The following is a 17,424-nucleotide window of genomic DNA, read 5'->3' as shown; positions in this document are numbered from 1 at the left end:
CTCTTCAGCCTGTCATGAATTAAGATAAAGACTAAAATTAGAAAGGTGCTTATTGGGGAGCTTCTATTCACTGCCCTTGTAGCCCACAACAAAGACCTACTACAAGAACTCATGGATCGCCTCTCAAGAGCTTGCCGGGCATTTGCTGTCACCATCAGCATAAAGAAAACAGTTGTGCTAGGACAGGGAGTTCCACAAGATCCATCAATCACACTTAACGAGAACCAGCCAGAAGTTCAGCTACCTAGGCTCCACAGTGACCGCCAACCTCTCACTGGATGAAGAACTTAATGTTCACATTGGAAAGGCTGCCATCACCTTCAGCAGACTAATTAAAACAGCATGGAACAAGTCAAAGCTTACCATCAAGACCAAAATGCTAGTGTACAAAGCTTGCGTACTCAGCACTTTCATGTATGGTGGGGAAACATGGACAATGTATGCATAACCTGCTTCCACCTATGCTGTTTATGCTGCATACTCAACATCAAATGTCAAGATAAAGTTACCAATGCAGAAGTGCTTCAAAGGGCAAATTTACCAAGTATTGCAGCCCTACTCAAATAGAGACTACTGTACTGGCTAGGCCATCTGAGCAGATTGGAAGATGGACATATACCCAAGGACATGCTATACAGGGAACTATTAGAGGGAACAAAAACAACAGGACATCTCAAGCTTCAGTACAAAGACACTTGCAAGTGAGATATGAGGGCATTTGGAATTGATCCTGACCAACGGGAAACCTTGGCAAGTGATCAGAACAAGTGGTGTCACCGTCTCCACCAGGGCATTAAAGTCCACGACAGGAATTGGCTCCAACAGCTTGAAGAGAAAAGAGTCCACAGGAAGCAAGCAGCTCCCAAACCACCCAATCATGACACATACAGTTGCAACCACTGCCACAGATCATGCAAATCTCAGATCAGACTATTCAGACACATGAGACATGCAAACCATCTATGCCATAGGCTGCACTATCCACCATCTCTCGCAGATGAAAGGATCCCAATCAGTCTGTGTGCTTCCCTAGTGTAAAGACTGCAGTTGTGGCCTGTCCTTGTAAGGCTCATTCCTTCTCCCAGCATGTGCCACCTCCTACACAAAGGCAGTATTGTAGCTGCAGTATGCCCTCCCTGTGATAACAGCCTGTAATTAGCTGGTGCGAAAAGTGGGCAAGGCCACTCACGCTAAAATGGTGACATTTAGTAGTGGCTGTTACTCCTTATACCTGGAACTCGGGAAGCAACTTGAACTTGCAACAGCCCCCAACAACTGTCATTAAGTTCCAGCCCTCAGCACCCTCCTCAGTCTCCAAAGAGATGAGTCTGACACCACATGGAAGAGACTAACAAATGCCAGCAATCTAAGACGTGGTGCTAGTGAGACGTCTGAACTCGATGTCTGCACACGCAGACTGCTTCATAGTCATTCGCTCTCTTTTATGCCATGGGGGCTGCTTCTGTAGCAACATCATACAAGGCAAGGAGCAAATTCATCGTACAGATAAGTTCCAAGCCCCGTTTTCATGAAGATAAAAGCTTTACAAGGAGCCTGAATTCATGACATGGATTTTTAGCTGCTGCTTTGAGTACTCAGCCAAGTGCTTTGGGTAGCCGTTTTCTAGAAGCTGTTCTATTACGTTGTATTCAGGTCCTTATACAGTGCCCCGTCCACGGTATCCAACCGCATTCCCCCTCCGTACAGTATAGCATACAATCAGCATCAATCATGGGCAGTCCATTCCTCCTTTCTGCCTACCTTACCCCTGGCAAAAATTGCACAAAGATTAATTTTATTTTAAAAGCCGGTAGAGCACGGCTAGAGAACGATTCCAATTGGGTCACACTGACCTTTAGACATATTTTGTTTGTTCCGTTCAAAAACATTGATATTCTCAGTGTGTCCCTCACGAGGTCAGGCTGGTTCCATTAGTTTCCTAGGCTCTCTGTAATCAGTATTTTTAACACCAAGTAATAAAGCTGTTTGGGAACTAGTGAACTGGAATCTGGGCATTGAACTCAGAGAGGGTAAAGAACCCAGAGAAGGAAATAGTTTCTTCTGAAATAAATCACTATAAATATTTTATTAGATCACTTGACAATTTTTAACATTACTAATTAAAACAGGCCATGTTACAGATGTCATTCCATGTATCCCCAAAGATCAGGTATAGTTTTGTTGGGAGGCCGGGGGGGTTTCCATTTCTATTAAACATTTTTGTATATTTTAGCATTCAAGGCTATAACCACAGGTGGCATTAAGCATTTTCTCAAAGCGAGTATATTATATCCAATGACAACAAGCATGACTAAGAGGAGAGTTTATAATGACCCCTGGTACTTTGTGGGTGTAACTTGAGTGGTGCACATTTAACATCTTGGATTCTCCCTGTTAATTTCTCCACAGCAGGGTTTTATGAAAAACCCTGTGTTTAATTAGTCCAGATGGCTCTTGAACTTCAACTGCAAACCCCCACAAGTGACCAGTCCTAATATTTTTAACAAAAAAAAGTTTAATTAACTTCAGAATAATAGCAGCTTTGATTCCGCATTTAATCACATTTCTCTCATTCCCTCTTTCTCACCTCCTTCATTCTACCAATCCTCTCTCAATCCTCTGTCCTTCCCCTGTATCTCCCTTCTTCCTTATTTCCTGTCTAACAGAATCTTTTTTCTCTCCCCCCATTTCTCTCTTTTCCCTTTTATAAAAAACTTGTGATTAGCCAGAATTAGACTAATAGAGCTTATGGTCCAGTCTTTGGGGTGCTGAGGACTTGCTCTTCCTTTAGATGTGAATGGGAATTCAGGAATTCACTAAGCACCTTGGAAGATCAGGCTCTATCAAAAATTATTATATTGTGGGTTTCTTAAAATCCCCCATAAATGGAAGTAGGACATTTGAATTGAGCCTTGCTGGAATGTATAAAATTAGAATACAGTACCAAATGCATTCATAAACCAGACTAAATGAAAGAAAGGATATGTATCTGTTCATATACATTACCATTGATAAATATTTTTCCAGGGGTCTGTAATATTGCTCGGATGATTTAGGACCATCTAATAAATGGTCAGCAAATCCTAGTATCTCCCTCGGTCAGGCAAAGGTTTGATATTGAAGTAGGTTTGATATTGAAATATTAAAAGAAATCAGTGCTACACACATACTTTCGAATCCCTGGCAAAGGCAGTGCATTTAACATCATGTTTTCTCCAAAATATTTTTTTCTTCCGCCAGTGCGGGAGACCTGTGTGAATAGGGGAAACTAAGTATACACAGCACAGTGTCAGCTTCACCGCACACATAAGGGAACTGACAAAACACAGAAACATCTCCGAACTCTCATCTGCACATTACACTCGTCTCAGGTGCTCTCCGCAACAGTAGTAAAATATCTTCGGGAGGAAAAGCGTGATTTTTTGACAGTCTCTCTTTCAACTGCATGACAGCAAACTATCTGAACAGAGTATAAACCTGTAAGAAATTTGAATATGATGTACTGAAAAAATAGCAGCCTTGAGGCATGTCACAGAAAAACATTGGAAGTTCAGACTTCAGGATAGCTGACTGTCAGAAATGCTCTTCTCCCTCCAGAGAGAGCACTGCAGTGAGAAAACGTCTGCTCTCAGGCTCTGGGAATTAGCTGGAATTTGTACAGACATTTAGCAAGCAGCGACCCTGATTGTGTCTGCACAGAATTCTCCTGATCTCAGTCATGCTCTGCACAAGCTTGAGACTCTGCTCCTATTCCCTCTTTATGATTGGGGCCAACATGTGCAACCTTGGCAGAATTAAAGCCATTGTACTTGTTACTTCCCATCTCAGAGGGCTTCCTTAAGCAGCAAATTTGCTTAGATTGTCAAGCTGCCAGAAAGAAGCAACCACCAAAAAAAAAAAAAATCTGATCGGTTGATAAGATGTAGTCCAGTTCACTTATTAGAATTCATGAGCCTTACCACTTAATTAACATGTGTAAATATTTTTTTTTAAATAACGTTTTATCATCTCAATAAGGCACTTCAGTGCGTGAATTATGGTGCATTAATTCACGCCTAGTTGCATTGACGGTACTTGGCCTTCCGCCTTGTTCCTGACAACATAGTAGGCATGAATTAATGCACCATATTTCACACCTTCATGTTACTTAATGTTTAAATGAGGATAAAAATAACCAGAAGTGGATTTTTGTGCCTACGCAGAACAGTCTGTGGGGTACCCTGCTGCTCTCCTTTAAGTCATAATGTGGTTTTGAATGCTGATAGTCATGACATTTAGCATGCATATAAAAAAAAGGCTTCTGCTTTTGAAAACTGTCAATATATCCATCTTGCAATTGCTGCTGCAAATTTAGTTCAGCATGGACTAACCAGCCAACTTTTTTTACTCAGCTTTTCGGCTACTAGTGCTGCATGCCATGCTCCCACATCCTAGTTTAAAGCTAGGTTGGGTATGCCTGCAGTATCCTGCTGTCACTGCAGCATAGGTATACCCAGGGAGAAAAAAGAGAGCAGATGGTCTATGCTGCTGGAAGTAAATTTCTTCAAACAGGGAGCATGATGAACACATTAATTCTCTGACTTTGCTCTTCTTCTCTTAAGTACGAGTCCAGCTCACAAGTACTACCTGGCTGTGGACCCAGCCTCAGAATCCCTCTACTTGTCAGACACCAACACCAGGAGAGTCTACAAAGCGAAATCGCTCAGTGAAACAAAGGATTTGGCCAAGAACTATGATGTGGTTGCAGGGACAGGCGATCAGTGCCTCCCATTTGATCAGAGTCACTGCGGAGATGGCGGAAGGGCGGCCGAGGCTTCTCTCAACAGTCCTAGAGGTAGGAATGATACGTTAAAAGCTTTTTTGCCTTTCAGGGTTTGTGTACCACGTGGGTTCGAGTCCATTTTGATACTTGATGCATGTGAGTAAATTCTGCTCATAATCATGGAGTTTAGGCATGTACATTTAAGGTCCAAGCCATCTGCGCTCTTCAAATCGGTGGTCCATTAAGATAGTACTGATTTGGAAATCATTAAGTTGACCTTGGCCATCAAATGCACCTAAAAAAAAATTCTCCCACTGACTCGCACTAAAATGTTTGGTGCAGCTTTGTTTCCAAAGAAATGCCATATCATAGGGGCTGTTTGAAAGTCTCGTGTTCATCCATCATTTGTGCCAAAACCTAATCTACTTGCACCAGCCCTTGCAGTAACAGTAAACTGCAGCATAAGACTTGATGTTTTCAGCTGAATGCCCCTAAGCTCCATCAAAATCAGCAGTAGCGAAAGGGACCCAGCACCTCACGTAACAGAGGTAAATGAGCTGCAGCTTGTTCATTCCTGTTAACACACTGTGAACTCCTAATGAATAGCTGTGAGGTAAAGTTTGATTTTTTTTATTTTTTTTGAGCTAAAAAAAGGGAAGCTGTTGATCAGTGGGAAATTAGAATGTATATCTAGGCAAAAATATTTCCAAGACAAACAATAAACCCAATTTTAAGGCTTTGCTAAACAACACGTCGCAATTATAGCCCGAGTGACTTTGCCATGTCTTTAATGATGGAAGGTAAGTGCGAGATAAGTAAAAATAAATGTTAATCTTCAGGCAGCTAATTAATGTACTGAATCAACTCTGAAAATAGTAGAAAACAAAGGTTTTCAGATCCCTTTGCAAGAAAACAAGAGTCTGTGTATTATTGCTGACCACAATTGATTATATCTAATTAGACTACAATTAGCTGTTCTTTCTTACTTATTGAGAAAGTATGTTGGTGGAAATTTGTAACATGGCATTTACCTTAAAAATAGCTATATATATTTAGCTTCCTAAATAAGAGGTTGAAGTCAGGGAATGAACATTAATTTTTAATTTTTTCTAATTTACTGCCTAAGGGGGCCCAGCAGTAGAGCAGTTAAGGCAGCTCCGGAGATGCGAGTTCAAACTCCACTCTGGACTTGTGCCAAAGCTTGCCCCCAGTCAACCCAGTTGTAAACTGGTACATACTTATTTTGGCTGGGAAGTCAAAGGCAGCCAAGCATGACGCCTGCCAGTCGGTCCTTTGTGTGCCGTAGGCTACAGAAACCTACTCTAGTTTTACCAGCCACAAGGCTCACAAGGACCTTGGATCTTTTTGATTGACGATGAACTTGCAGTTCATGAGCCATGGGACAGCCAGCAAACTGTGGACAAAACGTATGAAATCAATCTGGTGGCAGCTAAAGAGGGGAGAGCTCTGGTTACCTCTCCTTATTGGCTGTGTATTGAGATCATGCTTTTAAAAATTATTATTATTGGTGCCTCCCCTACCTTTTCTCACTCGCCTCTTAAATCATGTCTTGTCTTGTAGACTGCATGCTCTGTAAGTGGGCTGTCGTTTATCACATATATGCACAGTGCCTGCAACACTGAGGCCTCTGCTTCTAGGGACAACTGTCATATAACGATTTAATAAATATTAATAGAATTAAGATTAATAATAAATATTAATAACTATGCATATATTAATAAATATTTATATGCTAAACATTCTCTACAAGAATGGCTCCACAAACTTGTTGCTCTAACAGTTGCTTCCTTATGAGAAACTAAGAAAGTTATTTTTTATTTCATAATCAGAGCTGGGTTTTGTGGCTTGCCTTGTATTTTTTTCTTGCCATACACTCAACAAGAGCAGTTCTTTGTTTGAAATTTAAGAAATAATAATCAAAACAAAGTTTTCCCGCAGCCTTTAAGAAGTTTGAAAGCATCATCTTACCAATGGCAAAAACCTTCTCCCTTTAAAACAAGGTTTTTTATACATGTGGTATTCTTAAAGAAGAGACAAAAGCTTTAAAAAAAACATATTTCCAATGCATCTTGTGAAGATATTGTTTGATTGCTCGTTTTGCTTGTCGTTAAAATAATCACTCAGATTATTGGATCAGAAGATAAGTCAATTTGTGTTTCTGTTGCAATTACAGTGAGATGAACGGAGTCTGAGTAACATAATCATTTCTTTTTTGGAAGACTGGAAGTATGGATGAGACTTTAAGGAAATGTATCTATAGGTCATTTAGAGATTGATTAGACATACGACCAAATAAAGCACTTCTAATTTCATTCCTTTGAGATTTTTACAATAAGAAAAAAAGTGCCCTGTGTTGCAGATGAAAAGGCTGCATAGATGCTTCCCATTCAATACAGCTGGAAATAGGTTCCTCTGCGGCTAGTCAGGCTATTCTCATTTCATTTTTAGACACTGTTACAAAAACACAATCTCTTCTCTCCTGTTTCTTCCCTCTCTATCTTGTTGATTCCTATCCCAGCTCTCCTTTCTTCTGCAGTAGAAGTTAAAATCTGAGCAGTTTAAACTGGGAAAGGGAACAGCTTTATACTAAATCACAAGACATGCATAATGATTGTGGGAAGGAAGATGGTTCAACAGCTCGCTGGGGTCAGGCAGTCATGATTCATGAATTCTCTTCCACCTCTGCTGACTCCCTCTGTGCCTTTGAATGATCGCTTCTTATCCCCATGACTCAATGCATGAGTCTGTAAAGTAAATGTAGTAATACCTAACCCTGGGGGGTGCTGTGAGACCTAAGTAGTAGTGCTTGGCAAAACGCTTTGAAAACCTGGAATATATTTAAAAAAAAAAAAAAAAAAAAAAAGCTGCTGCAAATCCATATTTACCTGTTATTGTTTGTTTAATTTATTATCAGCTGTCCTGGGTGAAATCTATTTCAAAGAATATTTTACTTATTGGAGTCTTTTTTGAAAATAGATATCAATTTTTCTAGCATATGGCACTTTGCTTCTGGCATGCAAGACCTTCATAAGGTATTTCATGAGAGTTGTTCAAATAAACTTTAAACTTTCAAAGAAAGCTTATTAAATAATGCAAGAGCCTTCATCAGCTTCCATTTCATTGTTTTCGGTATCTTTACCTTCAAGGTGACTGTGTTTAGATGCTTATTATTTGGAGGGGAGAAGAGAGGAACATAGGAAGATGAATGCCTGGTGATGGAATTTAATAAAGTGGTGCTCCTTAGAAGGACATTAGTCATTTCTTTTGATTGGAACCGGTTTCTCCAACTTCTATTTCACAGCCAGCAAACAAACACTCACAGCTTTCTTCATTAATTGAATGAGTGAAGGGAAAAATGAAGCCAAGAGGTTGACTGAGCGTGAATCCCCTCGTATTGTATATAAGTTTGAAATGACATTGAAAGATGCTTTTAAGCAGGCATGGGTGATGTAGTTGAAACTTGAGCTTCAATATATTATTTTTACTGCAACTTATTTTAATTCTGCAGAGAAGTCAAACTAATGAGTCATGTAATAGATGACCAAGTACTTAAAAAGAATGTGAAATGATACAAGGTGGGGGCATAAAATAAAATCTGTGACAGGCTGAACACATTTATTATACAAGTAGATACTGAAAATGAAGGAATAAGTACATAGGATAATATTAATCATCATCCAGATTCGAGACTCTTGAATTTCACCCAGTACCAGATTTTCAGTTTTTTAAATTTCTCAGTTAAAAAAAAAAGCGGGTTTAGTGACGATCAGCAGAACCACAGTCACCATGTTGGGAGGCTGGCGGATAGTTTCCAACATGTGGCCAGATGTTAGGATTCTGGACCGCCAACGACTTAGTGTGTATATCTAGGTTAGTTGCTTAAGAGGCAGGACAAGCCACCCCATCTGTAAACTGGGAAACGATGAAAGTCTCACCTCACGTAAGATGCAGGCCCAGATTTTTAAAGCAGTTAAGCTGTTGCTATTCTCTGATCCTCAGGACGACATTTGGACTAACTCCTCCTTAGGTGTCTAATTCCTATTGAAAGCAGTGGGAATTAGTGGGTAGGGCTAATATATTTGTGGATTTAAGTCCAAGTGATTTAGATCTCATTTTCCAAAAATACTCGGGCATTTAGGAGCTTATGGGCTCCAAACCCAGTCAGGAACAAAGGGGCATAGAAGTTAGATGATGCAAAGCCCAACTTATAGGAAAATGGTGAACACAGAGCCCCTCCCAAGTGTTAATTAATGTATTGCCTATTGCATAAAACAGTTGTGCATCTATCATTCTGCTCCATATACCCCTAGCTGTTTGCCTACTAATTTCTGTTGAATTTTTATTATGTTCCCAGTCAAGCTGTTAGTGAGGCCTGGGATATGTCCTTTTCAGCACAGATGAAGCAGAAAAGCTGCGGTTCTGCTTACAGACGAATAGAATATAGTTGCTTTAGCAATTTAAGATAAAAAAAATGTAAGAAACACTTAAATAAAAGATTTAATTTTACAAAGGTTATAGAGATCATGTTAAAAAAACAAAGAAAATGTTTTTGCCCTTTTTGGTTCAAACTTTGATGTGAAAACACTGGACAATGTCAGTGACAGGACATGAAAAAGGTATAGTTTGAAAGGCTTTTTTTTTTTTAATTCTGAAAATAATCACGGCTCTGTAGCTTTCTATCTGCAGCACTTCTTGCTAACATAAACACAAAAAGAGCTGTAAAAACCACTTGCTGGAATTAAATATGTTCATATTTTGTTATATGTCAATAGTTCATTTAGGGCCAACACTAGCTCAGTTGAAAACCCCCATTGGCTTCTGTTTGATGTGAACAGAATCCTCAAATGAAGCTAGTTGCTAACATAATCTCCCTTCCCCCAACCTGCTTACCATAGGTAATAGCAGTCATTAGTGTTTGATCAGGAGGTCCCTGCTATTTTACAAGCCAGTACATGCATATTAAGCTTACCATACAATCCAGAAAAACCAAGAAGTGTGAAATTCTACAAAGCATGAAGGGGACAAGCAGTAATGATGAAACAATCTGCCCTGCCTTCTACATAATAAGATGATGGCCACGTGCAGACATGCGGCATCTACCAGGAGAATTGCTGCTCTCAGAAGAAACTACAAGCATGCAGACATCTTAACGTTTTCTCCTACTGCAATAAATGGCCATTCTGACTACAGTGAGGTAGAAATTGCTCCTGGGAGACTGAATGTCTGCACATTTTCCTCCTCACTTATCTCCTCCTGGGGAATCAGGAGTGGAGCCAGGTGGGAAAAGGCTTCCAAGCTGAACGGGGGAAAGGCTCTAGGAGCTGAGAAGAGGAAACGGCACCACGAGTCCCCTGCCTGCCTTTCATGTGGGAGTCCCTGGTGTGAGAAGTGCCCAGGGGCTTTGCCTCACCACTCCAGTCCCTTTGGGGACAGGTGAACTGGAAAAACCCATACTTTCCTCAGACTAGGATCACCCTGGTCTAGGGATGCAGGGAAGTGGTTGCAGACTGAACACCTGTACGGCTTCCTCTCCTGGAGTCATTTCTAGTACGGGACGTTTTCTGCCACTAGAACTGAATGTTTGTTTGAGGCCGATATTGAGACCTTAACACAGCGGCCTGTTTTATTGGAGTCAGAGACGGAACAAGTCTCCTTCCATTTTTGTCATGTCATCCTTATACTCATTTCCTCCTTGTCACTTCAACCCAAACAGGTGGTGTTGATGGTTATCTCTGTTTCAGGAACCTGGAAAGCAGGTTGTTTTATGGGGATGAGGTGGGTTTTGGGTTGGGTTGGGTTGGGTGGTTTTTTTTCTTAGACTTTTAAAATCAAGTTTTCTCCAAGTTTCTTGCAGCCCTAATTTGAATGCATAAGAAACAGTTACTCACTTTTCTGCAAGCCATTATCAGCAGTAAATCTGACCCCAATCATTGTAGCTCAGAATTGAAGTAAGACATTTTCATCCAGCATGGGCACTTAAAATAATTTTGCTCTCTTTCATCTTTGCTGTTAAATGCTTCTGTCGGAAGAGCGGCAACATTGAAGTCCAGGTACCGAAAGAAGCGTTCCAGCTAATAAAGAGCAGTTGAGAATTTTGCTTCTCATACATCGCATGCAATGAAGTAAAGATGACAGAGATCACAAAGCAAGACTGCAAATCACTTGAATCATATTTTGAGTGGTGTATTATGGTAACCTATAAATAACTAATTGCATAAAATTGCTTTAGTAGTTTCTGGATGGCAGCTTTAATTAAAAGCACCAGAGACATTTAGAAGTTTAGAAATGGATGGCATGTAATTTGCCCTTTTACCAACCATAAAATGGTAATTAACCAATTTGATTCACTTCTTCCTATTAAAAGTTTTATGAGAATAGCAAGTTCTTTCCAAATACAGTTTCTCTTCAGCAGAAGGTAGCACATTCCCTTTTATCAGTTCTTTCCAGTACTTTAAGATGTTTTCATGTACAAAATTCTTCAGAAGTTTAATTAGAAATTTGCATCCAAAGTTAAAGTGCTTATTTGCAAGTAATAACGATTTTTAGATGTGTTCTAAGTATTGATACTTAATCTAGTTTGGAACGGAGTGCTTAGCAAAAAAGTATGTAGTGGCCAGCTAGAGTGCGAAAGGACCAAGAAAGTACCTTTTTGGGCAGCTCACTTAATGGAATGAATTTTCATTATGAAATAAGGGAAATATATATCAGTTGAATATTAGTTTGGTGGATATTTTGAGGCCTGGATTGCACAAGACTGAATGCACAAAAATGCACGTGCATAATATTCACGTTCAGTTTCCACAGTTAAGCATGTGGTTTGTTAATTGTGCATATAAATGATCAATTAACTAACTGCTATATAGATTTGTATTAGTGCATTTATGTACAAATCAGAAGAAAGGTAATAAAAGGGTGTCTACCCTTATTGGAAACGTTTAATTTATAACAAGGCAAGCTTACATGCTAGAAAGCCTTCCTAAAATAACACCACATAGTTTTTTTGTTGCAAAAGTGCCAGTCAAGTCCTTTTTCTTTTCAGTTCACAGAATGACAGATTAAACCCTCAGATCTTTATTTTGAATGCAGTTTTGCTCCCAAATCTGGATACCCGAGCCTATCAACTTCACTAAAACTGTATAGTTCAGTAAAGTTAAAGGTTGCTTCTGAAAGCAGTCCGAAGGACTGGACAGATCTCAGACATCCAGAGGATCATCAAAGGGATGAACCCAAACACCTTTTGAAATTTTAATGAAAAATGACCCTGCCTGATACAGACCAAATATTTGAACATCAAGCAGCTCTCGTATCCTGGGCAAGTGCCCCATTTACCAAACCCTAAGGTCAGTCTCTAAATCTTTCCTCTTGGAGCAGAGGCTTGCACCTCTGTTGTCCTCCCAGCTCTAGTCCTTAGGAGCCACTCTAATTAAAGCGCCTGCAGCATCTCACATATTCACCAGCCCACACTTCAAAATTGCAGCGGGGCACTAAAATCTGTTCAATGAGCTTTAGTTAAAATGTCCTGTCACCACTTAGAAGCATGGGGATGTTGAATACATGACACCAAGGCTGCTGGAGCACACTAATTAGCACACTCCAACAGACTCGATTAATCAAGTCTGCTCCAATGCATGCTAATTAGCATGCATTGGAGCTGGCTTTGGGCATGCGTATAGGTGCCCTAAAATACAGCTCCTACTGAAAAGAACAAGAAACAGCACTACAATGCCCAGTGGATGGAGCACTTCCTGAGGTATGATGGGAGATTGAGAGTCATTTCCTGATCTGGATCAGGTCAAGGTTGGTTGGAGTTTTAGCCTTTCTTTGTCTCCCACAGTCCTGGTGAAAGCCCTCAACACCGGATTATTCTGTATTCCGGGATAGGCGAGGGGTCATCTGTGTTTCAGTTCTCACCAGGAATCCCATCCTTTTGGAAAGGAAATGCATGTTCCCACAAAATTTTGGTTTTATTCAGTGGATGCTGTCACTGCAAATAAGCTTTATCAGCAAGTCTGCAACTGATGCAACTGGTGCTACTTACTACACTCTCTTGCCTTTATCACATCTTTCCTTTCCTTTGTTCTTTGTCCTTACTCGGCTCTTTTCCGTGGAAGATGTTGCTGCCTATTTCCTTCTGTTGATTTCTTTGATTCCTTTTGCTCTTGCCTCGTTTTCCACTCATCGTCCTTGACATTTTCACTTTTTTCCCCTACCTGGAAACAACCACAAAGTTCAAGTGAGACCACTGCAAAAATGATGGGTAGTTGAAGAAAATGTAAAGTAATGATGAGAACATATTAAATATATTATTTATACATTTTACAGTTACTCTGTAATTGTACATTTTGAAATGTGTAGCTCTTATGTAAAACAAGGCAACGATGTCTCATAATATCTCAGTCTTCAAATCTCAGTTAAAAGAGTGCTAGCAGCATGCATCTCATGAGATTACCAGAAAACACATTGGTTGACTGCAGTCTCTTCCGAGAAGACAAAGTCTTAGGCAACTAGGAGACTTTGATCTTAAGGATGGTACGATTATTGCTCACAAATGCAATAACAAGCCATGAGGGTGCAGAGTAAGTACACACCGCTGGAGCGTGAACTCACCTTCGTTCCATTATGACTGTGCAGGCTGGTACTCTCAGAATGACTGGCCACCCGCTATGAGAAAATATTTTGGGCAGCTCACATCCAAACAACAGCCACTGAAAGGACAAATTTTAGATGTCAGCAATTAGGCCAGAATTCAGCACAGCCTCAAAACAGCCCCAGTCCTCCCACCCTGTTTCCATTGCCAATATGCCCCCTGCACAGCAGCTTGTAAAGTAGGCACCATCAGGGCCACTCACCGCAGCCAAATGTAGCACCTGTGCTAACTGAACTCTTCTCCAGCCATTTGCTGCATCCACATGTGGGGTGAACAAGGGTGAGACGCTCACCCCCAGACCTCAGTGATATGGATGAGCTTATATTCTCTGTGTGGAAGAAGCTGCCCAAACTGCTTTTTTCATTCTGAATCTAAAGGCAGGCCTCGTTTATCTTTGGAGCCAGAGCATTTTTAACACATCAGTTCCTTCTCCAACTTCTGCTGTGACTGAAGAACAATTGGAAGTGTCCTGCTGTATCCACAGCTCTGAGACCTGATCCTGTGTTGCATTACACTGTATGTCTTCAAAGGATGAGAGGGGAGCTTTTGGAGTGCAGATATATGAAAATGTTGTGCAAGAGACAGCCACTGGAGCTTCTAGTGATCCAGCATCTAATAATGAATACATGGGGGAGATTTAGATAGTCATCTATATTTTCCTGTTTCTTATTTTTCCCTTATCTGTTGTACCTTGTCAACGGATACATTATCTGCTGCGTTCTTGCCAACAAGAAATCCTGAAATGTTGGGGCATCTTATCAGCAGCCAGGCAGGAGTTGGCTTAGTTTGAATTTATACATAAGACTAGAGGGATTTTCCCCCCTCCTGTATAAAAGCAATCGCACAGCAGTAAACATTGTATCTATCTATATGCACCTCTTTGTTGAGCATACATAAAGCTGATACTTGCAGACGATTTAGTTTGTTATTGGGCAGAGCCCAGATATGAAAGATACCAAGTTGAACAAATAAGTATATGCATACAGCTCCCTGAATAAAGTGGTTGAAATAATACCGGAAGTGTTAGGTGTCCAAATTGGACTGCGTTTGACAGGTTGGATTTGCAGAACGGGAGTGTGTGTGCATGTGCATGCACGTACTACACAGTTTTGACCTTGGTAACACTGTTTGAATCTTCAACGCCAGGCCTCATCTCTGCTGTCTCAAATACAAACGCACCTTCCTCTCATATTCAGTATTCATGTTTTCCTTTTTCCGCCTGTATTATTGCCATGACTTGTTGGGCCAGATCCCTCAGCGGGTCTAAACTGGTGTAGTTCTGCCGAAATCTGTATCTGTGCATCGGTTTACAGCAGCTGCGGATCTAGCCTTCCGGCTGTATCACATACACAGAAAATTCCTATTCTCCATTTAGGGCCTCGTTTTCTGTGTGCTTTTGGCTGGTATTCCAAACCCATCTCTACAGACCTCATATACCCAGATGGGTATAAGAAAGAAAACAGATACCTTTCTTTATTTTAACATGCACCTCATACCATTTCTGCAGAGTATGCAGTGCTAACTGGAAAAACTACCAATGGAGTAACTCGTATAGCACCATTAGGAATTCACAAGCTTTAGTATAACTAAATTATTGAAGACATTATCTTGGCCTCTTCTGTATAGCCAGCTTGCATCTACTTCTACCGCACTCAGTGCAACGCAGATAGACTGCATTCTGCTAATGGCTGAGGACCAAGAGGTGTATTCTCAACATTATGGGTTCTGTGGATTTCTTATGCAGTCCATATTAAAAATCCACTCTCAGCTGCACAGTTGAATGACTCTATTATTTCACTGCTGTATAATTTTGGACTTTTATATAAATCGATGCCACACAGCCAATACAACCATCTGCTCACAGAGACATTGCTTGAAACTGAAGATGTACTTGCCCTAGTGATAGATTCTGCCTTTGTGTTATCCATGGCATGGCGCCTGCCTACAGTTGTTTAACTCAGATGAGCTAAATATCCAGCAGAGCAGCAAAGGGCAGAGGCCAAGACCAGAAATTATATCAAGAGGTAGAACATATATATATATACAGAGTCTCCCTGGTACCACACAGTGGAGTTAGGATCCTCTGACCTGATCTGACATGCAGCTATGTTGGCATAAATTAAGGAGGGCATATGCCCAAAAATTCACTCCCACCTCAGAACTCTAAAATGTCAGTTTTAATTAATTTGCCTCTTACAACTGCAACAAAAGCCTGTGACAGGGAAAGGTTTGTGATCTACAAAGTAAGAGTGAGAGGGGAAGGAACTTCATTGACATGAGATCTTCCACCTTCACCAGGCCATGGGAGTGACATCAAACCATCCCTCCATCCCCTCTCTAATCAAGCCATTGCAGAGCTGAATTGTACATGGGTAAATAGCCAAATCACAAATCGTACCCAAACTTAATTATGGGTCACAATTTACCCCTTCATAAATTCTTGTTTAATAAACCATGATAGGGCTCTGAAAAACATGATTATTTGGTTAAAAGTCAGAATCGTTCCAGTGTGTATTTTAATTGTTTTTCCTCTATAACATGAATTCCCTTAGGAATGCTATATGGAGAGAGACTGTCCAATTTGCATGTTAATTACTTTTTAACATAGTCATTAATACCCAGGCTGGATTTGTTGGGGAGGGGGGCAGGGGGGGAAGAGAGAGATGGTTGTGTGCATGCATACAACTCTATTAATACCTGTAGAACAACATGCAGTCCCACAAGAAGCATACTTTTTACCAGCATTTCTTGTTCAAATGAGACTATAAGTTTAATGCTGTTTAATTGTAATGGTGTTTTTCATCAGAAAAAGAGATCCAAGTCTTTCAACCTTCACCCTGACCATTTCAGTCTGGATAACTGCAAGGCTCTGCCCCAAGTGGATGAGTGGCCTATTTTACAAGTGATAGGCCTAATCCTTCCATGATTAAGCAGCTCCCCTGCACCTTATGCTATGGAGGTAGGAGTTCTAGATGCCTGGCACTAGTTCTCTCCATCTCATCTCAACAGAGTGACCTTTGCTCTGTTCTCTATTTCTTCTTCCTCTTCCATCGCTCCTAGACCTGCTGGGCCATCAGCATGCTCTGTAAGATTAAGAGAGAAGGGGGATGAGAGCACTCCCAAGGAAGAGCTCCAAGGAATGAGAACCCCATCCCGCCTCAATTTACAGGAGCACAACCTGGCCTCCAACTCGGGTTCTGCTGTTCAGTAGCCTTTACGATGCACATAGGCTCAGTAGCTTGCTGTTTATAATGCGTGCTTACTATCTCCCTTTACCAGGAACAGGCTTATTGATCTTCTCTTGACTTTTGGTTGAGGAGTGAGAAGTACAGGCCCTTCAAGGGGTCTCTTAAAATTCTACTTGTTCTATTCCACAAGCTGCCACTGAGCTGGCACTTGTAGGTCTATGCTCCTCCTGGTGGAGATTCACCGGATTCCTGGCTGGGATGCCTCAGCTGTTTTAAGGCTCTGGAGTTTGAAGAGAGCCCACTGCTGTAGAGATTCCCTGTCCCTCCCCCACCACGTAGCCTTTCCTTCTGAGAACTGAAACGCACAGTGAAACTGTCCATCCTCCCCAGCTCAAGAACTGACTTCACAGATTCACAGTTAAACACCTCCTCTCCCACAACTCACCCCTGAAGGTTTGAGCCTTCTGGTTTAGTAGCCAGATTGCTCAGAAGTAAGTTTGATGCAAACAAAGAGACACCTAGAGATGGACTTTGCACATAATGTCTCGGCACACCATGGCTAGAGGCAAAAATTCTGGTGGACAATAGATCTCTTTTATTGGATCAGCTGCTCCAATAGGAGATCATTCACAAGAATTCTTTTCTCTCTCATATCTCATCTGGACCCATAAGTACAGGGAGAAAATATTATTGGTCGGGGGGGCAGAGTACACACACACGCACCATCCACCAGATAAGTCTGTGGTGGACCCCAGGACGGGTCGTGGGACAGTCGGAGCCCGGGCAGCTCGTCCGGGGTGGGGGGG

The 17,424-nt window shown here is 41.1% G+C and overlaps 1 protein-coding gene across 1 annotated transcript in view; it reads left to right on the top strand.

Moving 5' to 3' along the window:
• TENM1 (teneurin transmembrane protein 1) overlaps nt 1–17,424 on the top strand; it is a 572,606-nt gene that overhangs the window by 489,140 nt on the left and 66,042 nt on the right. Inside the window, exon 22 of the mRNA XM_025205187.1 lies at nt 4,602–4,834. Within this exon, the coding sequence (XP_025060972.1) occupies nt 4,602–4,834 (233 nt within the window). The remainder of the gene's footprint in view (nt 1–4,601; nt 4,835–17,424) is intronic.

The sequence above is a fragment of the Alligator sinensis genome, unplaced genomic scaffold, assembly GCF_000455745.1.
Source record: "Alligator sinensis unplaced genomic scaffold, ASM45574v1 scaffold157_2, whole genome shotgun sequence".
In the NCBI taxonomy this organism is placed as follows: domain Eukaryota; kingdom Metazoa; phylum Chordata; order Crocodylia; family Alligatoridae; genus Alligator; species Alligator sinensis.
This window is presented reverse-complemented; position numbering and strand designations above follow the sequence as displayed.